The sequence below is a fragment of the Corvus kubaryi genome, unplaced genomic scaffold (genome assembly GCF_017639235.1).
Source record: "Corvus kubaryi isolate FWS band 111438036 unplaced genomic scaffold, C.kubaryi_AGA036_p1.0 137, whole genome shotgun sequence".
NCBI lineage: Eukaryota > Metazoa > Chordata > Aves > Passeriformes > Corvidae > Corvus > Corvus kubaryi.
Window position 1 is genome coordinate 6,393,066 of NW_024580671.1, and position 26,169 is coordinate 6,419,234.

The window sequence follows — 26,169 nt, forward strand, 5'->3', positions numbered from 1 at the left end:
AAACAGGGAAGCCACATAGCTCATGAGTTGTCTGTTGTGCGATATAAATTTGGGACTTGAAAGACTAACAGGAACTTGATTTAAGGAGTCCTTAAAAGATAAGTACCATTTTTGTGTGCTTCAAAACTGAGAGGTAAAAAATGAGATGTGGTGTGTTTCCCAGAAAAAAGGAGCTGAAGCAAAGCCATTGCACTTTAAGCATCCTAAGGGCTTTGATGAGAGAAGTATTGCTTGGCTTGCTGCTGATTTGGCAGCCTCTGTCTCTTCACTGCATGTTTCATGTGCGCCCTTCGTTTGTTTCTTTTTTTTCCTCTTTTGTATCTTACTCATCAGAATGTGAGGTAAAAGGCTGCTACCGCAACACTCTTGTTCCAAGCAGCTTATGCTAGCCAGCTTTCCCAGAGAACATAATCCTTACACAAACACCTTAACTCATGAAGGAAGAAGGTCCAGTGCGACGTAGGTTTTCTTCATGCGCTGGGATTTCTTCTGTGTTTTCTCCACGAGCTGATGGCCGAAGGCTTGTCCGGAATGCTTCATTTGGCGGATATAACGAGCTCTCTCCTGCTTTACCAGGTTTGTTTCAGTCTTGCATTCCTTAAAATGAACAGAAGCGAATAAAATTTTCACCTCAAAGTTTTAAGCTTGAATGAAAATAATGTACTGAGATGTTGGTAGAAATCGGAAAGAGTACTGCTTGTATGCATTTAGATAACAGCTCTTTGTAGTGGCAAGATTTGCAGACAGGCAAACGAGTAAGTTAGCTTTTACACTGCCACAAATCTCACTTTAAAATGCATTGGTGGATTTGAGACTGACTGGAATGTTTGATTTGGTTGTTTGGGCTTTTAGGACTGAGGTTCTGTGATGTGGTTTATAAATGCCTTCCTTTCTTGTACTTTCCACTGCCCCCCCTCCTCCACCACACACACACATAATGGATCTGCTTTAAAATTGTAAGGTACAGCAGAAGGTTTTCATTTAGCTGTAACTACTGGAAAATCTGCAGGCTGGTCATCAAGGGTTTGACATAAAATGACAAGACAGAAAATGAGGGCTAAAACATAGCCTTGCTAAACTCTGTAGTGCAAGATTTGGATTTCAATCTCCTTTTGCTCAGATACGTTGTTTCCTGAAAATCAGTACTGGAATATTGAAATGGATTGGTAGAGTTTCATTGTTCCTAATGTGCTCTTCTGATGCAGGTACCTGAATTTCAGCAGTTTATTTCAGAAAGCCTTAGTGCTTGAAAATGTGTTACAAGGTCACCCATTCCTGAAAGGGGACATAGTACAAATTGTGCATTCTTTCCAGGATTGCTCTGGGTATGTGATTGGTCTTGTGTGTGTGCACAGATGCACTTTATTGTGTAGTCGTACCCCACACCACAGGGCCAGGATGCTGCAGGGGGAAGGAAAGGGGGGAATAAAATAGTTTTCACTTTCTATTGCATGTCTCCTGGAGCATGGCTCACTGCATTTGTAAGCCCTGGTTCTGAAGCCCTGGAGCAGAGTTGGGTGCAGAGCATGGGGGAAGTTGCAGACTGGCGATTAGGGGGTCTCTGCAGACACTGTCTCTTAGTAAACTTGTTTTATCCTGGAATGTTTCCTTTTACTCTGCTCGGGAAATGATTAGCCTTCTACCAAGAATCTAACACTGAGTTTTATTCAAGCTGCTTACAGAATAAAAGATCTCAAAGCTTGAAAGCATGGGGTTGGCAACTAGACAGATGCTTCCTACCTTTAAAATAAATGTGTAGTCTGGTAATTAGTGAAAACAAAAGGGTTTCATTTTGTATTTGCTTCCTTTTTATATAGAATTCTGCAATTAAAGCTGATCACTGTTCATAAGCAGACAATAAATGACTACTTAAAATGCAGAATAAATGGAAAGAGGTTTTTAATGAAAAAATTCAATAGTGTACATAGAATTAAAAAATGCTTTCTCTTTTGAAGTCTTCCATTATATCTGAAGAATTTAAACATTCCTAACATGCTTAATAAACATTCTTTATGTACTCTTTCAGATTGGCTTAAGTAAAGAGTAATTGTCTAAAAGATACTCATATGTAGTTACAGTGATGACAGTCTTTGGTTAGGTTTTTTTATTTTATATGTGCTTGCAAAAGAAAACACGACTGTGAGAAAACACATAAAAGGAGTTGCTTACTTTTTTGATTACTTCACTTTTAAAGTCCATGGAGGAATCTGAATTAGTTAATATGAAATTGTAGTCTTAAATCTGGTTGTCAAGAAGCTTTTGAAAGCCAGTCAGTTAAAAAGACTACTGTTCCCTGTGTTCAATTCTTTTAAAAGATTTTTTTCCCAATGTGTTTATTGTATAGCACCAGTATTGACAACTCCCACTAAGTACAGCTCATACTTCTTCCAGAAACATTTTCCAGCTCAATTATTTGTTCCTCAAAACTGCACATGCACACCAGTAATCAAATCAGGCTGTTCCTTTCTTTTCACTTGGAAGTCAGTAATATTGTTGCTTGGATTGCTGTTTGTGATCTTTTCCTGCATTGCATTGCTTTTTTGCTGGTTTTTTCTGTATGTTTCAAAAAGAGCCTCCAGTGGATAGTAATTATTTCTTTTATGGATAAAATAGATCTGACATTAAAATGTAACCATGTTTATTTTCTGATGTATTTTTCTCATGTATCGTAATTGCAAATGGCATTTATTGAGAGGCACAAAGCCAGTATTTGAGATGAAAGAGTTATGTGGTAGGTTTTGTTTTTTCCCTTCCTTCAAAACTGATTGAAGGGACAGATTGTGGGTGCAACTTTAAAAAATACATGTTATGCTTGAAAATTGAAATCTATTACCTTGACAGTTTTGTTTGAAACTGTACCCTGCCACAGTCTTTATCCTAAATAGTCTCTAATCTTGGAGTGTACATAGCCTTGTTTTTTGTCAACAGTGTTTTGAAGAGGTTTTTGTTTGGTTTTTTTTTTTGGATTGTCTACATAATCTGTCTCAATCTCTAAAGCAGCACTGTTTGACTTTGTTTCATCGGCCTCTTGTATACAGTGGTTCTAGTTCCTCTGTCAGGCTCTTATATCTGTCTGAAAGCTCCTAATGAGTTTAATGTAGATTTTCACCTGCAAGTTTTGGAAGAACATGCTGAGGGAGTGCTCACAGTAGGAGCGCACTAATGGACAGTTTCCCGTGGCTTCTAAGGTCATACCATGAACTGTGGCTGACTGCACTGGCATTGGGATCACCTTTCAGAGCCCATGGGACCTGTGCTGTTAAGATAAGGAAGGTCACACTGGGAGAAAGTCTGTTAAGATGTGGTGTTGCTTTGAACACAATTGCTGATGCTCAAAACTGCTTTAGAGAGTACAGCAGTGGCACTGCTAACGTTAAAGGTTGCTTTCAGGATTGCAGGTAGAAAATGATACATAAATTCAAAGGATGCAATAGAGAGGAAATTACAGAAAGGGACTGTTCAACACCTGAATTTCCACATTGTAAAATGTGAGCTCAGGTTATTTCGTTAAAGAGCTGCTAATTGAGTTACAAGATGGGAAAGAACAAGTAAGCTAAAATATTAAGTCCCAAACCACTGCTGATAAACACTGAAAAACTAGAAACACTTTCTTTATATTACCCCCTGCTTCTATCCTTTTGTGCCCTGGCAATCTCTGCTCCAGACAGCTGTCTGTATTGTGAGCTTATCCCTCTACAGAGAGGGAGGTTACAAGTAGGATGGTGGGGGATGCAAAGCTGAAAAACTGGGTTTCCTCACAGACCGAGATGGGGCAGTGCAAGGTGTTCCAGCAGGTGCAGCACCCTGACTTGGCTTTGCTGATGAAGCCCTGAGAGAGCCCTTTTCTGTGCATGTGGGGGAGGGAGGGAGCAGTTGGTGTGGTGGTATGCTCATGAATCACCTGGCACGCACACCTCTCCAGCTCGAGACACTGAAAGCAAGGAGATGAAATTCATGGAAATGCCACTGAACTTTGGTCTTCATGTCCAGTTCTCTGTGACAGAATAGTTCTTTCTGGTCATTTCGTCTTGGTGATACTGATGCAAAGCTTGTTTGTGAAAATAAAAAATGTATGTCTGTTAGATAAGGGCATGTAAAGTTCTTAAAATTGTTGTGCTTTAGAAAGCAAGCTTTGAATAATAGCTTCTTTCCGTAAGAACAATCCTGACTTAGCACTTCCTTGCTGATTTCCCTCACTAAGCCTTCTGTATGTGCCATTAAATAAATAAAAATGGCAAAGTCGTTAGAAAATGCCTGCATTGCATTTTCAATGGGACTTGATGCCTTTTGAGGAATTTCTTTGGGTGGTGCTGGATGAGGTCTGTTATGGTCCTGGGGTGTGTTTGACTGCCTAAGGCTGGCATCGAATCCAGTGACTTCTCAGTGAGCTAAGGCAAGTGTAGCCTCTGAGGCTTTAAACAGCCTTTGTTTTGTTTCATGCCTGATAACTAATGCTATAGCAAATGTGCTTTTGCATTTGGTATTATCCAGGAAATGTGGCTTCTGGTGTCTGGATTTTTTATGGATTCCTTTGTACTACACATCTGCCTGTCAAGGTACTTCTTCCCTGTTGTTAAATGGTCTTCTGTGTTACAGGTTTTCATTAGCTGAACAAACCTGTTGCAGGTGTGTGTTGGAAGAATTTCAAAATTAAGGATTTAGTGAACTGTGCCCAGGTGGGGCTTCTATGAAGATGTGTAAAAGTTGTTTGTAAAGGCATGTAGGACTTCCTTTTATTTATGTGAACATAGAATGAGATATTGTACTGCAGTATATAATTTTTTAAAATCTGATCTTGAAAAATAATATCTGCACAAAAATAATAAATACAAAGGGAGAAAAAAAACGGAAAAAACTGATTACCAGATCAAAACCAAGAGGAATCTCAAGATTTCTCGTGTAACCTGGAGATCAACCTAATGCCTCTTTAACTCCATGAATCTTCCCAAGATGTGTAATTGTGACAAATGAATCAGTTCGGTCTTAAAGTTTCTATGTATCATAAGTTGTGGAAGGGGGAAGATAATAATTAGAAAAAAAAAAAATTCCTACAATGGACAAACTACCCAACAGCACTGCTACCGAAAGTTAGAAATTCTTCCAAAGCTCATAGTTTCCCCGCACATACACACATTCCCCTGAAGAATGTGAAATCAAGGAGCTGCCCTGGTAAGTCTTCTCATTTCGGGGATCAGAATACCGACTTGTGTTCCAAAGTCGGGACCATGCCCGGAGGGACGCTCTGAAGCTCTGGTGGTGTCGGTGGGTGCAGCGTGCCCGGCTGGTGCCGTGTCCGGGGCGGTGGCCGTGGGTGCCAGGTGTCCTTGCTGGTGCAATGCCCTCTCGTGGGCACAGCTCTCAGACACCCCCAGCTTCTGAGACCAGGCTTCTCAGCTGCCTGGGCTGTTCGGATATCCATGTATGACTGCATGGTTTAATCTGCCTTCTCTCTGAAGGGCGAGTAAACGATGGCATGCTGACTTACACAGATAAATGCATTGTGCAATTTTTGTTATTCCTGTTTACAAAAGCTGTATGCTGCCACCACCCTATTCAAATAAAATGGATCAGCGAGTGAGATGTTGTGTCTTGTAAGCAGAGTAGGCGATTTTTTGCGAGAGGGTGCCAGGTTTTCAGTCTATGTTCTGTGGCACATAGCAGCTGTGTGTCAGCACCCATACCAGTTGTGTCCCTGTTTTCCATTGTCACACATACACAGACTTACTTTGCTTTACTGGGGAGGTGTGGGGTTTGTCACAGAAGAAAAACATGGGATTTTGATAACTGTTTTAATATAAAGCCTTGTAGTTATGCTTCTTCAGTGTCAAGTCGGAAGTATAAATTCAAGGCTAATGTAAGGAACTTTTTCCATTTTCTTGCAAAAAAATTCTGACTGGTGATTTTTCATCAGATTTGCTTTCATGTAGCTGGTATTTAACAATTACCTAGCTACAGAAATGAACAAATAAAAAAAGGCTTTATTTAGTACTCTTCTCTGTGCCTGCATGTATGCAGGTAGGGGAGAATGAGAAAATAAAAGGACAAAAGTTGGCACATTGTATTTACAATTCATCAGGTGATTGGATCAGGTGTGGCATTTTCCAAATACCAGTGGACTGTTCTTGCCTCTTAGTGGGTATTAAATTAGTGTATATTGTAGTAGCTAGTGTTTTCAACTGATGAGACAGATTGGTATGTATATGTTATTTGGAAATCCAATTTACTTGTACTTTTTAATGCTAAACACATAGGTAAGTTTATTTCAAAGGCTAGCTCATGTAAATTGTTAATGAATTTAAATTATTTGCATAATGCTGTTTTTTTTCTTTAAGGTTTTGACAAAGGGAAGGATGAAGCATCACAAAGTAAAGAGGATGTGGCATATTCTATGTCAAAAAGCAAGGTAAGGAAAACAACTTCTTAACCAGGCTTAAAAATGTTGGTGTATAAAGGAGTAAGCATTTTTAATTAAAGGCAAATGTATTTAACTTTTGTTGTAGATAATCTTGAAGATTACTCTTCAGATTCAGCAATAGATAAAGATTAAAGGGAATTTCTTAATATAGTTCCCAGGATGACATCACATGCAAATGTGTGGTTCAAAGTAGTGAAAATTAAATATGGAGTCTTCTTGCTGTTGTCTTGGAGTGGGATGTTCCCTTGCCATAGATTTTAAATTACCTTGCCATAGAGTTTGAAGGCTCTAATTTACCCAGCTGTATGGTTTTGTGTTTTCTGCTAGGATGTCCACTGTCTTTTTACAGAGGCAGATGTGGTAGCAAACACTTAAACAGAGTGTCAGGGTGCAGCTGGTGTGGGTTGCTCTGGAAGGTGAGGACCAGATCTTGAGCACAGCTAGCTCCCAGGGGAAAGGGGGGAATTCCTGATTTTTTGCTGCTTTTGTGCACGGCTGTTCCCACAGCACTCTGCCCTGGGCACAGGCAGCCACACCCCTTGGAGATACCGTTTGCACTCAAGGTCTTGACACAAATTTTTCTGTGATATTTGCCATAGCAGAGCTGTAAAGAGAAACATTAGAAAGATATTGAAGGAAAACGAAGAGACGTAAAGATTATAGTAGCATTTCCCAGCTTACATGGTGTCATTGAAATTGCAGCGGGATAAGCAGTTTCGTTTCTGCAGCTGATGCTGCAGTTTTGTGGTGTGTAGCTAAGTGTTTCAAACTGCTGATGTCCTACATGTGACTTGGAATCACGAAACTTTGTATCTTTTTGCTTCAGTGCATCCTAGAGCCTCACTTGTCAGGGATATCAAGGAAGTGTACTTCACCATCCAGCTTTCTTCTGATCAAAATGTTGGTCCAGAAACGTCAAAATCAGTTTGACTTTGAAATCAAGTTAATATGATCTCTTCTGACTTGAATTTATTCCAGACTCTCAAGAATCATTTATCTTTGACTATCCAATTCCTTTTTCCTTTCCCTTATATTTTTCTTGGTTCTTGTCTTTCCAGGATCTTAAGTCTTTGTGTTCTTTGCTATTACTTTTTTTGTGTCTTTCTTTTGAAAATGAGACCAAGATTCCTAATTCTGTTAATACATGCTTTTTTTCACCCATTTTTTTAAATTGCTGCATGTGGGCTCTGATTATACTAGTGGAAGTGAAATAGCAGCCCTTCTTCCTAAGAGAGAACGGAAAAGCAGTGATGGGACTTGCCTGGAATCTGGTACTGAATGTACTTTGCTGAGAGTTACAGCAGGTTCTCTTAAAGTGTTTTATTCTAAATTTTTTATCCCATTTGCTATGTGTAGATGTAACAGTGAGAAGGTTACTGGCTTAAAAATATGCACTGACCTGTCTCAAAACACTGAATAGGTAAATCTAGACCTTTATTCAGTGTCATATTACTGAGATTTAAAACTGAGACAATGAGAAAAGGAGTTTTTGTAGCCTGTGAAACTTCCTGGTTTGGGGCTTTTAAATGCGTGACCTTTAGATTGCCTTAGCTTTCTGTTAGTGAGCAACTAGAATATTTTTTAATGTTTTGCTTAAGTTGCTCCATTATAGCTTGCATAATGAATTCATTACCTCTTCTTATGTGACAGTGATAAGCATTTCTCCCCTCTTCTGTTGTTACATTTAAGGTACTGTATTTCCTTTAAATTCTAGAGAGAGGAATTTAATTTCAAGTTGTATGCTTATCTTAAGGCTAAATTTTGAGTGTCAATAACATACCTTTATTGCAAAATAAAGAGGTTTCCTTCAGTTTTCCAAGACAGATACAGAAGTTAAAGAAAATTTACTTATCATTAAACCTGTTTTGAGCTAAAATTACTTTTTGTCAGTTATTGCACATATCTTTTTTACAGTAGCTAAGTAGACTCCTGTAAAGTCTTAGTTCTGAATAAAAGATGTAAAATAGAATCCAGGTTAAATTGTTCGGTACAGCTTGTGAATCTTTGTGTTTTGTTTCCTTTGTTTGAGCAGCTTGTGAGTTAAGAGAGTGCTCAAGTGCACCGTTTTTACTATTGCAGTAAGTTTTCCTCAAAGCTTGCGTATTTTTGACTGTCATTTTAAAGTATTCCAAAATACAAATTCAGTGAATAGACTTTGCACTGTAGTTTGAGATTTGAAATGTGGAACATCTTGAGGGTTAGTTTTAATAAAATGTCTTTGAATTTGAATTGAATACACAGTTTAGAATGTTACGCTGATTTTTTTTTTTTTGACAATGCAGAAAGTTTGCATCCACCAGGCTTATGTTTCAGTGTACAAAGAAATACAACTCTTTGTAATTTATCTGAAGTTTGTATAGAGTGCATACCTTCTCAATGTTCTCTGACTTCCAATAGGAATGATATGAAAACTCTGTGATAAACTCCTCTTTTTCCTTTTTTTTTCCCCCCCTAAAGAGTGCTGTTCCTAAAGTGACTGTTTGATGTCTTGAGTTCCCTTTGAACTAGTAGGCAGCAAACCCTAGGAATAAACTTTGAACCTTACAAGACATGGGGGAGAGGTGGGGGGGGAAGATCATGTGGTGCTGAGGGAGCTCGTTGTCCTGCATGAACAGGACTTGGGTGTCACGAAAAACCTGGGTCTCGGTCCTGCCTGACACCACCGTGAGCTTCTTGAAGATGACTTGCAAAGTAATCAGAGCGTGGAATTAGGGAGCAAGGAGCAGAACGAGTGCCATTAGTGGGCATTTCTACTCTGATGTTTTATAGAGCACTGAATTCTAGACTGAAGAGGCTGTATTTTCCTTCATGAGTCACAGGGTAAGTGCCTCTATAGCAGTCCGTTTGGAGAAGCTGTCAAGTTGTGCATGAAGACAGCTGATTCTGTATTCTGATTCATACATCCTGGGAATGACTCCTGTGTTAAAACACCTGTATCCTCCTAAAACATTCTCTCTCTGCTAAAATAATGCCTAGCTATTCAAGCATTGTCTGTCTAGTAACAGTCTACATGAGCTAAATACTTACTGTGTATAGGTCAACTGCTTCCAAAGGAATCTCAGACTTCTTTCCCATAAAACCCTTATGAAAAGAGGCTCCATGAATAGGTGGTGAACACCTCATGTTACAAGTTGTAGTTTGTTGGTTTGGGTTTTTTTAATGGGGAAGCAGTAGAGAAGTGAGAGGGAATGGAAACCTTAGAAACATAATTGCACTTCAAACACTTTCAAAAGTGCAAGCATCAGTAATATATTCTTGTATCTGTCATTGTCATTTATTTATTTATTATGTGTGTTGTGAATTTCAGTCTGAATCCAAGCTTTTCAATGGCTCTGAGAAGGACATCTCTCAATCTTCAAGCAAACTTACAAAAAAAGAATCTCTCAAGGTGAATTAATTTCCTAGTAACTCCTCGTGGACAATAGATGCATTTATGTAGTTTTATCTTATTCTCTAATGAGAAGACAAAAATGCCAAATGGAATATTTAAGTATTGTGAGAAGCTGTGCTGTTGAGTCTCTCCAAATTTTACTGTATTTTTACTTGAATAATGGCATTCTATAATGCAGTCTTTAAGATGGCACAATGTTGTAGAATAACGCAGAAGATTATAGGTTAATTCAAGTTGGCAGGGATGTCAGGACACCTACATGCAATGAAATGACAAATGGAATTATCAATATTACAGTTTGACTGCATTTCTACTGTGTTGTAGCAAGACCAACCTCCACTGCTTGGCAGATACCATTTCAGGAGAAACGTAGAATTATTTGGCTTTAAATGAGGGAGATATGTTGCTGCAGATTTCTCCTGGGGAGGGAACATAACTGGTGGGTAAGGACCACAGATTGGATAATGTACCTATAAATTGGAACCTAGTCCAGTTTTGGTTTTGTACTTTACACCAGGAAAGGAAGAGAGGAGGGGGCTGGTTTGGTTGGTTTTTTCTCCCCTTTGATTCTAACAGGAGGTTCAAAGTCCTCAGTTTTAAAAGAAAATTGCAGAAGAATCTGAAATTGGCTACATCGTAGCTGCTCTTGAAATAATTGTTTGCACTTTGAAGTCAAACAGTCTGTTTTAAAGTTACTTTTCTATATCTGTATTGTGAATTGAATTTAACAGGTTTTTCCTCAGCTTATATTGGTCAGTGCCTTTTTGTGCTGGTAACTGGATTATGGCCGTGATGCTGTAAATATTTTTATTATTATTTACAGGTTCAAAAGAAAAACTACAGAGAAGAAAAGAAGAGAGCCACAAAAGAATTACTTAGCACGATCACGGACCCCTCAGTTATTGTTATGGCTGACTGGTTGAAGGTCAGAATCCAAGTGTGAAACCTGAGTTGAAGATGGAGCAGTTAGTTGCTTGCTGCTTTCTGGCCAGAATAGAAAAGGCTCAATCTTTTACTTGCTGTTAATGTTTTTCTACAGGCACAGCAGCCACTAATTGCATCCCAAGATCTCTGTGCTCAAATCCTAGGGGACTAATAGAGGAACCTAGCTCCCACTTACTGCAGTCACCCTAGTCACATGCATCCTGTGTGTATTGCCATCACTTTGGGATGAGTTGGCTTTGCAATTCTCATTTTGTCCTTCTCATTTTACGCTTTCAAGTGCAACTCTATTACATACATAACAATAGCAAAAATTATTCAGTCGGATATTTGAATGCAGATTTCTCAGTGTATTTCTCGTAATTTTCCTTTCCTCTCTTAAGAACTAGCTGGTACTGCTATCTCAAAAATAGCAGTCCATGTTATCAACAGTAGTGCAGTTTATACATTTCTACATGTTCCTTACATTTGTAAATATATTCTTTGGCTAGGAATAGCATAGTAGTACTGTACAAATAGTGCAAGAAAGAAGATCTTTAACCTGTTTTTACTGTTTGCTCCAAACAAATAACTTGCCAGGAAAAAGTTTCTCCAGTTTTTGCAAAAATCGATGTAAACAGGCCAAAACACTGCTCAGAGGTCAAGTTGTTATTCAGTTCTACAGACACAGAAGCAATTAAAATTCAGAGTTGAGAGAATTGATGCAAGCAGTCTGATGAGATGTGGAAATTCCGGGAATTCTTTTAATTCACAAACCAGGTTGAAGCTAACAGCTGTTGTAAAAGGTTTTATCTAAGAACTTCGAATATATGAGTTATTTTGTTAATATCTTGTTTTTATTATCAGATGTCTGACCTGTGTTCAGAGGAGCTTTATTTCCAAAGATTATCATGTCCTTGTGCTAGTGATAAAATATATTTCAAATAGGAAAATTCATTAAGTTTTCAGATGAGTTGTCATACTTCCCATATCTGGATGTGTGCATACCCATTTGTAGAATTGAGTACTCATCAAGACAGAAGAGCAAGCAGACCTTTATATTCTTTAATAAACCTGGGTAAACTTTTTAAAGCTTTTAAATAAAAGCTAATAAATTTCAATTTTAATTTTGTTAAGGAGGATGGTTTTGGTATTGACTTCACTGAGATACAAGTGTAATTATTTATCTTCTAGATTCGTGGTACCTTGAAAAGCTGGACCAAACTGTGGTGTGTACTGAAACCAGGAGTGTTGCTTCTTTACAAAACTCCCAAAAATGACCAGTGGGTAGGAACAGTGCTGCTGAACGTTTGTGAACTCATCGAGAGGCCTTCTAAAAAAGATGGCTTTTGTTTCAAACTTTTCCATCCTTTGGAGCAGACTATATGGGCTACAAAGGTTAGTGGTAGTATGCATGGTTCTTAAGGGATGACTAGCATTAATCAGCTATGAATAAAGACAACCTTAATGAAAAGCTGAACAATGTTCTCTGTTTGAGCTTCAATGGTTTGTTTATTCTGAATATAAGCCCTCAACATCTAGTCTTGTTTATCAGAAAAGGTATTTGATTTCTGCTGCTCTGTGTACTTAAAGAGCTTCAGAAGTGTTGTGTGCAAAGGGTTGCTGTTAAAAAGGTTAATGCCATCACACATCCCATAAATGAAAGGAATGAGAGTTTAAGATTGTATTTTACACCAGTCAAATATGAGAAATTAAGGGGAGATTTGCCAAAATGAGAGAGTTTTGTTAGAAACATTTCTTGGTGTCCAATTCTATATTCATGTAATAAAATGTCACTTTAGTTCAATTTGCTTTAAGAGTCAAAATGCAGATTGCTTGCTTGTGCGATACTAGCTTATATTGCAGCTTGTTATGATGTTAGGAGGATAAATATATTCATTTAGTTCTGATGTCTGTTTGCCTTGTCATACATGGCATAATATTGTGAACAGCTCTTACCTGTGTTGAGAAGCACAGTGTGTTCTACAGGGCAAAGGTTTATTTCAATATCTTGTAAGGATCTTTAATGCTTGCTCTTACTCATTGTTTATAACCTGATAAACTATTGTAGTTCTTGTTTTGTGTTTGCATGTGGAGAGGGGATGTGGAAGCACAGCACAAGTGAACATATTTTCCTTCTGAAATAACTTCTTGCTTTAGATGAAATTACTGTACAATATTAGGGCCCTTGTTATAATTAATTATACCCTCTGCAATATTCATCTTACAATCTCACAATCAGTAGCTATCTTATCTTCTAAATCTTAAATTGATATAGATGTACTGACACATCTGTAGAATATGCTGTATTAAATTTGTCATCCTTTTCCTAGGGAAGTCAGGCAGTATAATTCCTGATGCTTGGAGTCATCCTAAATTGTGATCATTTATCAGTGTTAATCTAAATTTACCAAACTTAGATCAAATCACTTGTAGTTTCTTTTGAATAATTTATTATTGCTTAGGCAGACTTTTCAGTAATTAGTGGTGATCTCACATTTGCAGAACACAGACTTCATATCCTTTTCCAAATCTATAGTGTTTGGTGTTAATGTGCTTTATTTATGATATGTATACATGCATTGCAAAGCGGTGGCCTGTCTGCAGAAGATCACAAATCAGTCTTATATTTCTTTATTGCTTGGCAATGAGAAATGGATTTGTTTGTTTTTTTTAACTAGATATTTAGAATTTAGAGGACATGCCCTACCAGATTTTTACTTTTTTAAGGTAGGTCAAATTTTAAACCTGAACGAGTTGATATTGTCCATTCTAAATGTGCTGAGAGCTGGAGTGACGTTTGTTCATTTTGGTATGGCTATTTGCAGTTGAGAATTACTGGATTCCTTTAAATGAAAGGCCTTTAAGTTTGAAGCCCTGTTCTGCCTTGTTTACCTAGTCAATCATAATATCCTAGTTACAGATTTATTGTCGTGAGGCAAACTTGTGTAAATGTAATAGCAATTGACCGATCTAGAGTGGATTTAGTAGAAAGAACCTCAAGTCCAAGGCAAAATGAGCCTTGTTTGCAGTCCGTGCAGAAAGATAGCATTGCAAAAAACATGTGTAGAGGTATAAGTACTGCCGGAGATTTTCTCGCTTGAACACACTTGCCATGGTGTGTCCTTCTGGCAGACTGCAAATTCTCTTCTTCAGTAGTTTGTGGCCAGTCACTTCACATGCTCCCTTAAGCCTGTTGCTGTGGTCTTTGATGTTCCTCCTGCACTCTGAGGTAGCTGATGCACTGTACCTTGTTTTGTCTTCCTTGTGTGCCTGGTCCTGATGCCATTTCAGTTTTCTGAAATTAATAACTGGAAAAGGTAATGCAAATAACTTTTTCTGAGTCAATTTACTCAGGGGTGACTGCTTATCAGTTTCCATTGTTGTCTTTGAAAGAATGTTCATGACATTTGAGTTTTATTGGCATGAATATTCTGTAAGAAGTAAACTTCAAATTTTTTTTAATCTAATGGAATTTTTGACTTGACCATTGGGTTGGAGTAGTTGTAGCATCATTCCATCAGGAATAGAGACAATCCAAATAAAGTCACCCAGCAAACAGAAACTAATTTGCCTCTTGTACAGATCACTAACTACTGGAAGTTGGTTTTGAAACCATAATGAGTGATACCAAAGAAAAGTATCCAGTGCTGCTGTAACAGTAACCAATTAGAGGAAATCAAGATCCATGAGCAGTTATATAAAATAAGTCAACTTACTTAAATCTTTGCTAAAAATTACTCACTTGGTTTTAGTCAATATGTTGTTAAAACAGGAAGTGTAACTTTCTTGCAGAAAAAAAAGCAAAACCAGACACCAAAACCATCCTGCACCTCTAAATTGTAGTTGTTTGGTACAGAATAAGTAGCATACCCTGAAGTGGCCACAGTATAAACCCAGAGGGCAGATTTCATGAGCAGAAGTCTGCTGTTAGTCTGTGTCCTGTGACCCAAGTGTTTTCAAGGACTTCCGATGGTTGAGGCCTTTGCACAGTGCTGGTGCGCCCATGGTGCTGTGGTCCCCTCCGGGCAGCGCCCCAGCACCTCTCCCACCCCTGCCTGGTGTGGTGCCATGGTGCTCTCCCCTCCTCTGCTGAGACTGGGCTTCTTCCCTGCCTTCCCGCCCTTGGGGTGAGGAGTGATCGTGCTCTGGGGTTGTCCATCTTGGTTCTTGGTACCCCTAACTCCTAATCCCAGTGTTGCTGCTTCACCAAAGGCTTTTTGTAGGCACAGCTTTCCTCTCTCTCAGGGGGAGGTGGAGGTTTGGAATCTTGTTTCTAACACGCAGTTGTCGTTACTCTATACTGACTCCTTGGGAGTTTCTGAACATCATTTACACCAGCTCTAGCTTGTCTGTATTGGTATTTAAGTGCCACCAAGACTACTCCTTTACCTGCTTCTCACCCTCAGAAACGTTCTGGCTGTTTCATTTGCTTGCTTCTAAAATTATCTGCCTTTACCTGCTTTTGCTCAAAACTTCTGCTGGCTTTCCAATTCCCTCTTCTAAGCCTTATACTGGCTTTCCATTAGGCTTCTCTGGGGGAAATCAGTAAAGATCAAAGTATGTTAACACATCAGTTAGGCAGGCTTAACCCAGCTTTCAGCGATAGCTTCACGTATGTTTAATACAGCCCTCTTTGCCTATCAATTGTCTTTAAGTTACCACAGGTAAACTTTTTTGGAAGGGAATTCAAAATGGTTATTTAAGATTTTATTCCAAAATGAAGGTTGACAGAAATGGAAAGGTCTTTTGGATTTTTTTTTTTAATGTGAAGCGTGAAAGACTTCATAGTGAAAATAAAAGTTTGGCCAAGTCTGATCTACACACCAAAAACCAAAGCAACCAAAAAAAAAAACAAAACAAAACAAAACAAAACAAAAAAAAAACCAGCAAAAAAACCCCATTTTAAACCAAAAACAAAACAAAACCACCAACTAAACTAAACTTTTTTTTTAATCCCAAAGACCATTCTTTTTAAAAGTAGGCTTGAATTGGGTCCAATACTTAGAATGAAGTCTTTGAAGAAGAAATCCAGTGAAAGAGGGCTGTCCATCTTTCCATTCATGTCTTCATTAGATGTTGCTGAGTGACAGTAAATAGCCCTGCAGTGTGTCAGCTTCTTACTACATTGAATGATAAACTGTAAAAATGAATTAAAATATCTGATGCTGTTTCTTGTTTTGTGTATTTCAAGGGTCCTAAAGGTGAAGCAGTTGGTGCTATAACTCTGCCATTGCCCAGCAGTTACTTGATCATCCGAGCCGCTTCAGAATCAGATGGTAAATAGATATTTCATTGATTTTCAGCAGTGACAACAGTTAGTTATGAGAAAGAGATGGTTTCAATTGTCTTATCATGTCTGTTACAGCACTTTGATTGCAGTTTAGTTGTTATTAAGGTTCTCCTTTAATTTAGAGCATTCAATTATTTGGTACTTTTACATGGTTACTAAAGGATAATATTGACCTGAAGAAAATGTTACTGAACTCCTTGTAGTTGCCTTTTGTTGACTAGGTAGAGGAGGGGGAAAGGGTTATCTGTGATTTACCTGTATTAATATGTGTCTAAATATCAAGCTAGTGCCATTGTAAAGTACTAATACGGGTGTATTCTTATTAAAGCATTTCTGTGTTAAGTGCAGCAGTTGCACAGAGTTCTAGTAGTAAAGATTCCTTCAAAATGTAGTTTTGTAACACCCTTCACTGGGAAGGTGGTGATCAGTGCAACTACCTTCTAAAGTTAAAATGTGAAAAAAAATTTAAGACTGTTGTGTAGCCTTTCTAGCAGGTGCTTTTCATCTACTGATAAATTAAGCATACCCCTGCAGACTTTAAAAATAGGACTCTCTTTGCCTTTTATATTGAGAAATGGATTAGATAGATGGAAAAGAAGAAGTGGAAAGAATATACAAATTTGTTTAGTTACTTTTTGCCAAAGAAAATTAGAATATCTGCTTTTTAGCTTTTGAAATGTTATTTATATGCTATCATTATAGCTCTTTTTCCACACTGTTATCATATTGCTTGGGCAAATTTTGCCAAATGATGCAGTTACTTAGTCTTCAGAATTAGAGCAGGGCTGCAGGCAACTTTGGAGGCATTCCACAGTCAGGGCCTGGGTGGAGCCAGAGTTGCATTAAGGAAGAAATGCTGGAATATGCTCTAACAAAACCATGATTTACCTTGCTTGTCCTGCCCTGAAGCATCCCTTGTACCAAAGCTGGGTATTTGTGCGTTGTTTTTACATCCCCACCAGATTGTAAAATCCAGTGCATGTAACATGGAACCACTCTGAAGTGTGTCTTCAAAGGCAATGTGAGCAGGCCCAAAGGACTAATTTTCCCAGTTAGGAAACAGAAGTGGTATAATTCTGTTAAATCCTGTATTTTTAGTATAATACTAAATTTGTCTTTAGGCAGGTGTTGGATGGATGCTTTGGAGCTGGCACTGAAATGTTCAAGTCTGCTTAAACGTACAATGATTAGGGAAGGTAAAGAACACGATTTGAACTCCTCAGCAGACAGTACTCATGTCTCTTTCTATGGCCTGCTTCGTGCTAACAACCTGCACAGTGGAGAAAACTTACCGTAAGTGAATTAATTGCTAAACCTGATAGCTTTTTGGCAGAACCTTGTAGTGATAATTTCGCCACAGGGAGGCTAAGGCTGCAGTTTATTTTGCTCCCAAGTTCTCTTTATATGCCTTATTTGCACTGTGTTTTATACTCTGCACATAAAATGAAAAAGTCTTTCATTAAGGGAAGTGGATCCAGAGGAAAGTTTGTCCCAAGGAAGTTGGAGTATCACATCAGTAAGTTTAAGTACTCAGTTAAACTGTTCAAAATAGAAAAAATTAAAATTTTAAGTTGATGTCTCTTGTTAGCTTCAGCGGAAAATCAGAAGCTTCGTACACATGACAAAAGTCAGTAGATGTGAATTTACATTGCTGTACTTTAGTTAAAGAAATGAATAATCCTTTATTTAAATGGTTTCAGCATGAATCATCAGATGGATGAATAATAATTCAGTCACCTTATGATTAAATGCATAAAAGTTAAAATTGTCTGATATCACCTGGTGTCTAATGTGTGAGTGCCCTTGAGTTGCTCCCTGCTTATTTCAATAAATACTTTCAGCCAGGTTTTTGTGAGCATAAGCTTTTGTGGAAATAAATTATTGAGTGTAGTGAATGAATGGTTGCAGTGGGTTGATTGTGGCTGATGCCAGGCACCCACTAAAGCCTCTCTCTCACTACCCTGTGCAGCTGGATAGGGAGAGAAAATTTAACAAAGGGTTCATGAGTTGAGATAAGGACCAGGAGAGGTCACTCACGAAATACCATCATGGGGAAAACAGGCTTGAGTTAGAGATATTGATTGGATTTATTACTAACAAAATCAGAACAGAATAATGAGAAGTAAAATATGACCTTAAAAAACACCTCTGCCCCACCCCTCCTTCCTTCCCAGCTCTGCCTCCTTCCTCAGAGGCACAGGGAGACAGGGAATGGGGTTTTCCAGCTGCTACTCAGGGAGAGGAATCCACCATAGGGGTCGCTCCCGCAGGAGAGAGCTCCCTGAACCCCAACATGAGTCCATTGCATGGGCAACAGTTCTCCACGAACTGCTGCCACATGGGTCACTCTTGCACAGGGGGCGGCTCTTGAGGCACAGCCTGCTGCAGTGTGGGTCTCCCACAGGGTGACAAGTCCTACAAGGACACTGCTTCAGCGTGGGCTCCTCTCCCAAAAGTCTGCAGGCCCCTGCCAGGAGCCTGCTTCACCACAGGCCTCCCATGGTCTCACAGCCTCCTCTCAGGCATCCACCTCAGTAATCTTCCACCAGTTCAATATACTTTCAGGTGAAGATTTAGCTGTCCATTTGTCTTTTCTGGCTGGGCAGGAATTTTGTACTGCTGTTAAGAGTGTGCTGTCCCAGGGAGAGACCTGGACTGGGAGAAATGCAATTCTTTTTATGCAATGCATAGATGGTCTGAGAAAAGCACAAAAAAGGCAAATTCTTGCCCCCTGCAACAACTCAAGGCCCTATCCAGATGACCAAGTTTGGTTCAGCTGCAGTTTTGCTCCTTCTTTTATCTCATAGAAACAATATGACTGCTGTGTACAATTCAGCTGGAGATCTGTACTCTGGAATAGCTGTTTTATATCAACTGCTGTCCCAGATTACAATCACAGCAATTAGCTACAGCTGTTAAGTCTAATTAAGACTAATGTGTTAATTAAGTAATCTTTTGATATGGCATATTCTGAGAGTATTCAGTGTGCTTAACTGTCTAAGGAACAAAACTGGCAGGTCTAGCTTTAATTGCGTTGACAGAAAAGGGAGAAGAAAGGTGAAAGCAATTTTAGCTTCAGCTGAGAGAGAGCTTTTTTAAGTAGGTTAATAGCAAGAGAAGGTCCAAGGAAAACCTTGGACCAATACTTGTTGAAGATGGTCACCTGAAAAACAGGGATGAAGAAAAATCAGGCATGTTCAATGCTTTTTTTTTTTCCCCCCCCCCCCTTAGTCATTAATACTATTAGTAGACCTTGGGCTGCTTGATGCCCTTCAGTTGGAGGCCCATGAGTGCAGGATCAGTGACTTTCCATTTGTGGACACTGAAATTGTGAGAGACCAGTTGTATCAGCTGAATGTTTGTAAGTCTGTGTTATCCAATGGGATTCATCACACAGCAGTGGAGGAGCTAGTGGATGTTATGGCAGGGTACCTCTCAGTTGTCTACCCTAGGGTCTGTGGAGTCTGAGGAGGTCCCCACTGACTGGAAACTAGCCAACAGTATTCAGATTTACAAGAAAGGCCTGAGGGAAGACCCAGGAACCTATAGACCTGTGAGTCTAACCTCAGTGCGTGGAAAAACTATGGAGAAGATCGTACTGTGTTCTATTGAAAGACATTTAAAGAACAGTGAATCGCCAGGCACAGTCCATGGGGAGTCATGTTTAGCTAATATGATATCCTTCTATGATAAGGTCAGTTGCCTACTGGATGAAGATAAGGTGCTGGCTGTAGTTTTTCTGGATTTTAGTAAGGCTTTTGATATTGTCTCTCACAGGGTCATTCTGGACAAATTATTCAGCTGTGAGATGAGCTGGTCACAGTGTGCTGGTTGAAGAACTGGGTGAATGGCAGGACTCAAAGGGATGTGGTGAATGGAGCCACATCTGGCTGGTGACACCAGCAGTATCCCTCGGGGCTCAATCACGGGCCTGTTCTGTTCAGTGTTTTTATCAGTGATCTGGATGTAAGAGTTGAATGCACTCTTAGCAAGTTTGCTGTCAATACCAAACAGGGAGGTGCTGCTGACTCTCCAGGGATAAGAGGCCTTGCAGAGGGATCTGCATAAATTGGAGAGTTGGGCAATCATCAATGGAATGGAATTAAAGAAGTCCAAATGCCTGATTCTGGACCTAGGGCAGGGTAATGCCAGGCACAAGAATAAATTGGGAGAGGAGTGGCTGGGGGGAGCAGCCTTGCCCTCACGGTGGCCTTAGGTGACTGTTGGGTGGAGGCAGGCACAGGGCTGGACAAGGGGCAGTGGAAAGGGTCCAGGGGCTGCTGTCTGACAGCAGGATCAACATGGATCAGCAGTGAGCCCTGGCAGCCAAGAGGGCAAACTCTATCCTGGGGTGCATCAAACAGACATTAACTAGCTGGTCAAGAGAGGTGATTATGCCACTGTATTCAACATTCGTGTGGCCTCACCTTGAGGGATGTGTGCAGTTCTGAGCCCCAAAATTTAAAAAGTTTATGAAGGTTCTTTACTATGTTCTGAGGATGAGCAACAAATCATGTTACAGGGCTGGAAGGCATGTCCTGTGAGGAGGGACTGAGAACTTTCAGTTTGTCTAGTTTTGAGAAAAGGAGGCTGAGGCAAACTTACAGCTCTCTTACAGCTTTCTGAGGAGGGCAACTGGAAAGGGAGGTGCTGAACTCTTCTCCCTGGTATGGAAGCATGGGAATGATTTAAAGTATCATCAGAAGAGGTTTAGACTGGACATTAGGGAGCATTTTTTTACCGAGAGTATGGTCAAGATACTGGAACAGGTTTCCTAGAGAGGTGGTTGGTGTCCCAGGCTCATCAGTCACTTGACAGTTCAGTGAGAACAGTATGCATCCTATATGTTTCCAGCAAGGTTAGTTTGACATTTCTGCCACCTCAGGCTTGATACTGGCAATTTTGGTGTGTATTTTTATTAAGATCCTGGTTTGGAAACAACAAAATGATTGTGTAAAGTTAAAGATTCATTTAGCCTTTGTTTTTTATAGGTTAAATGACAGTGAAATTGAAAGGCATCACTTTAAAGATCAAGATACGTACTCTGACAAGTCCGATAAGGAAAATGACCATGACCACGAGGAATCTGATAACGATGGATTGGGGAAAAGTGAAGAAAGCGATAGTGACACATCGGAGCGACAGGATGATTCTTATGTTGATCCAGAACCAATTGATATCAAGGAAACTACTTATTTAGAACAGAGTCATGAAGAACTTGGGGAGGTAAAAGTGCTGTTGATGTACTGAGCAAGCAGCTTCTCCAAATAGTAAGCTGATATTTTAAGGGTCAGACTACACTTGAAAGCTGACTTACAGGATTGGCTTTCGTATTTTCAGCAATAAAGTATAGAAAAGGTTCTGTTCGCCCATATTTTGCTCTGCTTTGGCACTCTTGTGCTAATGTATGAGATTTTAACAGATAATGAAATTACCTGGTGTATTGCTCAGACAGAAGGTACAGAAAGGGCCACCTGCAGCAGAAGTTCATCATGACTACTTTTGTTGTTCTTTTTTGTTCTTTTGTTGTTACTTCTGTTTGGGTTTTATTAACTTAGTCCTGTTTTTTTTCTTCAAGTAAAAATCTTCAAGTTGAAGGTTTGAAGGCAACCTGACACTTCTTTTTTTTTTTTTTTTTTTTTCCTGCAAGAGAGAAGTTAAGCAGTTGTAGAGTCTGCAGAATTTAGTGGAAGGCTTGCTGTGTTTCTGATGTCACCTTGCATTCTAACGATGCCCCAGAGTTGTTATTCCACTTCTGCAGGTTGTTTTATGTATTTGCCTATACAGGCAAATATGACAGGGATTTGTAAACCAAAAAACTTGGTAACAGGAATTGAAATAAACCTTGTCACTAATCTCCTCTTTCTCCTTAAGAGAAATGACTATGTGATTTGGTTTTTTTTAATACTCATGGAACTTGAGTATCTTATGCTTTAGTACTTTCTAGTACCATTTCTAGACAAAGCAGTATTTTAGGAGAAGCTGAGGAGTTTTAAGTGACAAATTTTTGAGTATGCATTTTAGAACTGTTCTGAAAAAAGAGATACCTTTCCTTGCTTTTCCTACAACCATTGCTCTTGATTTCAGAATCTATATGGGATAATATCTTCCCTCTTCCTGGGCAGAAAGGAGCATATTGGAGTGTGGCTGCTGGTTTTGCGCAGTTACCCTTAAGTCATGTTCATTTTTTAAGGAAAACCACTGATGCTGCTGACTGATCCAAGGCAGTGAAAAGCATAAATATGTCAGCTTTCATGGCTGGGAAAAGCTGGGAGAATGAACAGCCCTTTGGAGTACAAGCCCTGCATTTGAGAAGAGAGTAATGCACTTGGTGCCTAGGAAAGGACCAAGGGACGATTTCTGAACAGCATTCTACCTCAAATTTTTCCAGCTTAGGAATGATGAAAACAAATGCAGTTTTTAATGCTGAATAGTATAACTATCATACTTCATTAAAGATGTATCATAAGCGTATTTATAGAAACTTGATCTAACTTCATAGTTGCTTCAGCATCTCGGAGTGCTTTATTTTAAGTATCCATTTCCCATTCTCACTGCAACCTTAGAATATTTGACCCGTCTTCTGGAGGATTGTTTCCTTTCTCCTTTCTGTAAGCAATTTTTTGGTTCATCCTAGGCAGGGGAGGCTGCTCAGACAGAAGAAGTGTCTGAAGAAAACAAAAGTTTGATCTGGACACTGTTGAAGCAAGTCCGGCCAGGAATGGACTTGTCCAAGGTTGTACTGCCTACATTTATTTTGGAACCTCGCTCTTTCCTGGACAAGCTGTCTGATTACTACTACCATGCAGACTTTCTGTCTGAGTAAGTCAATCCTATCTCGGGTTTTCATTCTTACAATTTTTAAAATTAAAGTAGGGTAACAGTGTCAGATACTGTCATTTTCTGAAAGCTAACTGCCTTGAGAGCTCATGTGGTACATCTTGAAGTCTGGCCCCTCTTAGTAATTTAATAGCAATTGTGTTGCAGGCATTTCTGCTTTAGCTTCTGAAGACTGGTTGAAAGACTTCTGAAAATGAGTTTAATTTTTTTCTCTCAAAGACACATATTTAAAATGAGAAACCAATACTAGTTAATATTTTTTAATACAGTGTTAAGTTCTGTCCAGATTTATAGTTGTCTGCTCAAATGTAGCAAATAAAGACTGTAAATAGAAATATTATTCAGCTCAGAGCTCTGCATGTAAGTAGGCTGGTAGTAAAAAGATACTAAACTAGTAACCTGTAAATGGAAGAACCTGAGTGGGGATGGGACAGAATTTAATGTTACAAAGAACAGCCTCAAATATGGAAATACCATTTCTGGCATTTTTGTTTTACTTCAATTTTCAGACAAGTATTTGAAAACTTTAAATTTTGTGAGATTGGGCTGAAAGTTTTACAGTACTGCAAATCACTAACTTGTTTTAGTCAGCTCATAGATTCAAGATATGTCACAATAATTGATAGCATGTTATAAATGATGCAATACTGATACTTGATCTGTGTTCTCTGCTTCACAGAGCTGCTCTTGAAGAGAATGCTTACAACCGCATGAAAAAAGTAGTGAAGTGGTATTTGTCAGGATTCTACAAAAAGCCAAAGGTATACTTTCACATATTATTTTGTCTTTAGTCATTGTGTCTAGTTTGAGGGCTTAGGGACGTGGTGGAGTAAGTTTTTCTTTTTAAATTATATTGTAATGCATTTTTTTAAAAAGCAAGGTAAAGTTTTCATTGCTTATACAAACACATCATGGAAATTTTTGGTCTCTAGCCATGCTTAAAATAGACTATATTCTGTTGCATTTGTCCCTTGGAGTAGAAATTGAACTAAGTATTTTTTGATAAAGTTGAGCCAGTTTTGTATTTACCATTCTTCAGTGATAACAGTCTGAAATTGGAGGACTAACGTTTCCACCACTTCATTTAGCTTTGTGCTAAATACTCTTCCTAGTCATGTTGTTGGGAAATAGTATCGACAGAAAGTACTTACTACCTAACTTCAGACAAAAGTTCTGTAATAATTCTGCAAAAAAACCTCCCTTGTATTCTGTGTCCTTACAAGTAGAATAGTTTAGTGGATATATTGAATGTCTGATAATTTTCCTAGAACGAAGAGCAGAGTAATTGAGCGTAGTATTCAAATGATGAAATCAAGTACCATGTACTTTAGCATATATATTAGGATAATTTTTTTTCCTGTGTGTCTTATCTTCAGTGATAGACTGATAAAATGTTTTGTGACTTGTGTACATGCATGGTATGGTTACTCTCTATTCAACTTCTGTTTAGGGACTAAAAAAGCCATACAATCCTATACTTGGAGAGACTTTCCGCTGCATGTGGATTCATCCAAGGACAAACAGCAAGACTTTTTATATTGCAGAACAGGTAGCTGCGATAACTAGAACAAATACTTTTAAGAAAAATCAATGTATTGTATATTTGTGCTAGTTAAATACTATGGTAGTTTCAGAAAATCTACTGAAATGTACGAATTGTATCCTAAAACCTCTCCTGGTGAGCATAGTTTTCTTACAGATGTCTCTTTTAAGTGTGTCTTCTTAAAGAGAGAGAGGGAGGAAGGTGTTTCCAATATTTCTGTTCCCTCTTCCTCTGGGACAAGTCCACGTGCTGATTTTCTTAATTCTTGAAATTCAGTAGGTGATTGCTTGATCTTTATCTCTGAAGATTTTAGTCAAATTTCACATCTATTAACTGCATTCTAATATGTGCAGCCTGAATTTTGCATTGTCATTATCAGCTTAAGGCTTATACTATATTTACTGTATTGCTTGTTCTTGTTTTTGTTTTTCTCAAGTATGTGGTTTTTTTCCAACAGGTATCACATCATCCTCCAATATCTGCCTTCTATGTTAGCAACCGCAAGGATGGTTTTTGCCTTAGTGGTAGCATTCTGGCCAAATCAAAATTCTATGGTAAATAATGGGGGTTTTTTGGTTGTATGTTTATTGAGGGATGTAAAATTGGTGCACGTGAGCTGTGTTTTTTGGGTGAAAGAAGGCTGTTAGAAGAGTCAGTGTTTTGGTTGTTGTACTGTCCTTTCCTTACAAAGTTTTTGCTACTGGTCTTCAGAATTTTAGTTTTTATTTTTGGAGTATTTTACTTTTTAATCAGAGACACTGTGTATTATAGTGGCTTCACTAAACAGGATAGGTTGCAGTGCTAAATATATTGATGTTCTTAATTGTATTCCTTAGTTATTAGAGAATGTTGACTGTTGTCTTGCAGGATGAGAAATGTGACAGTCTGTCTTTGAATTTCAGGGAATTCATTATCTGCCATACTGGATGGAGAAGGACGGCTAACGTTTCTAAATAGGGGAGAAGATTATGTAATGACAATGCCATATGCCCATTGTAAAGGTAGTGGGTTTTTTTCGTTCTCTAGATGGCAAAGTTATGAGAAAAGAAGTTTGTTATTCTAAATAGTTAATTATTCTAAATAATGTACTGTGTTGGATTCAAACTTGTCAGCTGAGAAGAGTGTTCTGAATATTGGCAACAGTGGTGGCTGTAGGCTTCCACATATTTTATCAGGAGAAAAATACATGTGTTGTTTAAGCCATGTTTTAATTTTTGACACAGAGAAAGATTTTTTTTTTCATAAATAGTAAGAGATAGTAAGAGCGTGTGTGTGTATATATATTTATATAATAATCTGTTACTACGTTACATTAATTTACTGTTTGAGTTGCCTTTTTTTAGAGAAGCTTTGAGCTTTTCCAATATTTTCCTCTTGTAAACATCAAAGGCAATGTAGTATCTATACCATAGTGTGATTTGATTGTAAATCATGAACATTTGTCTTCAGTTTCACTATGGGAAACGGGTCAGTGCTTTGTAAAGCTTTCTGGAAGGTCGGTAATAGCACAAAATAGATTTCAGAATTGCTCATTTTTAAGCTGTAGCTTATTCAGTATTGTCTACCCCTGTACTCCAGAATGCCCTTTCAGAATAGCTAGAATTCTCTTTCAGAAGCCTGACTGTAAAGTCACCAAACATAATACTTTCTTCCTTTGAGATATATGAAGATCAATTAGCAGAAATAGGTAATCTGAGTTTAGATTTTTCTCTTTCCATTGTTTTTTAATGTTTTTAATATTGTGTTGTATTTTTTTTATACCTTTG

General features: G+C 38.5%; 1 protein-coding gene across 9 annotated transcripts in view; it reads left to right on the forward strand.

Annotated features, from left to right (window-relative positions):
* Window positions 1–26,169, forward strand: part of OSBPL8 (oxysterol binding protein like 8) — a 73,930-nt gene that overhangs the window by 37,003 nt on the left and 10,758 nt on the right. For 7 of the 9 annotated variants that reach the window (XM_042017705.1, XM_042017704.1, XM_042017709.1 and 4 more), the window contains 12 exons: window positions 6,333–6,403; window positions 9,723–9,803; window positions 10,630–10,731; window positions 11,922–12,125; window positions 15,922–16,006; window positions 17,142–17,313; window positions 21,012–21,246; window positions 22,658–22,842; window positions 23,540–23,621; window positions 24,311–24,409; window positions 24,861–24,957; window positions 25,306–25,404. In XM_042017705.1, coding sequence (XP_041873639.1) covers window positions 6,333–6,403; window positions 9,723–9,803; window positions 10,630–10,731; window positions 11,922–12,125; window positions 15,922–16,006; window positions 17,142–17,313; window positions 21,012–21,246; window positions 22,658–22,842; window positions 23,540–23,621; window positions 24,311–24,409; window positions 24,861–24,957; window positions 25,306–25,404 — 1,512 coding nt within the window. Of the gene's footprint in view, window positions 1–333; window positions 577–6,332; window positions 6,404–9,722; window positions 9,804–10,629; window positions 10,732–11,921; window positions 12,126–13,113; window positions 13,458–15,921; window positions 16,007–17,141; window positions 17,314–21,011; window positions 21,247–22,657; window positions 22,843–23,539; window positions 23,622–24,310; window positions 24,410–24,860; window positions 24,958–25,305; window positions 25,405–26,169 lie in introns of those variants that run through there. The other 2 variants (XM_042017706.1, XM_042017712.1) reach the window with 2 other exon arrangements.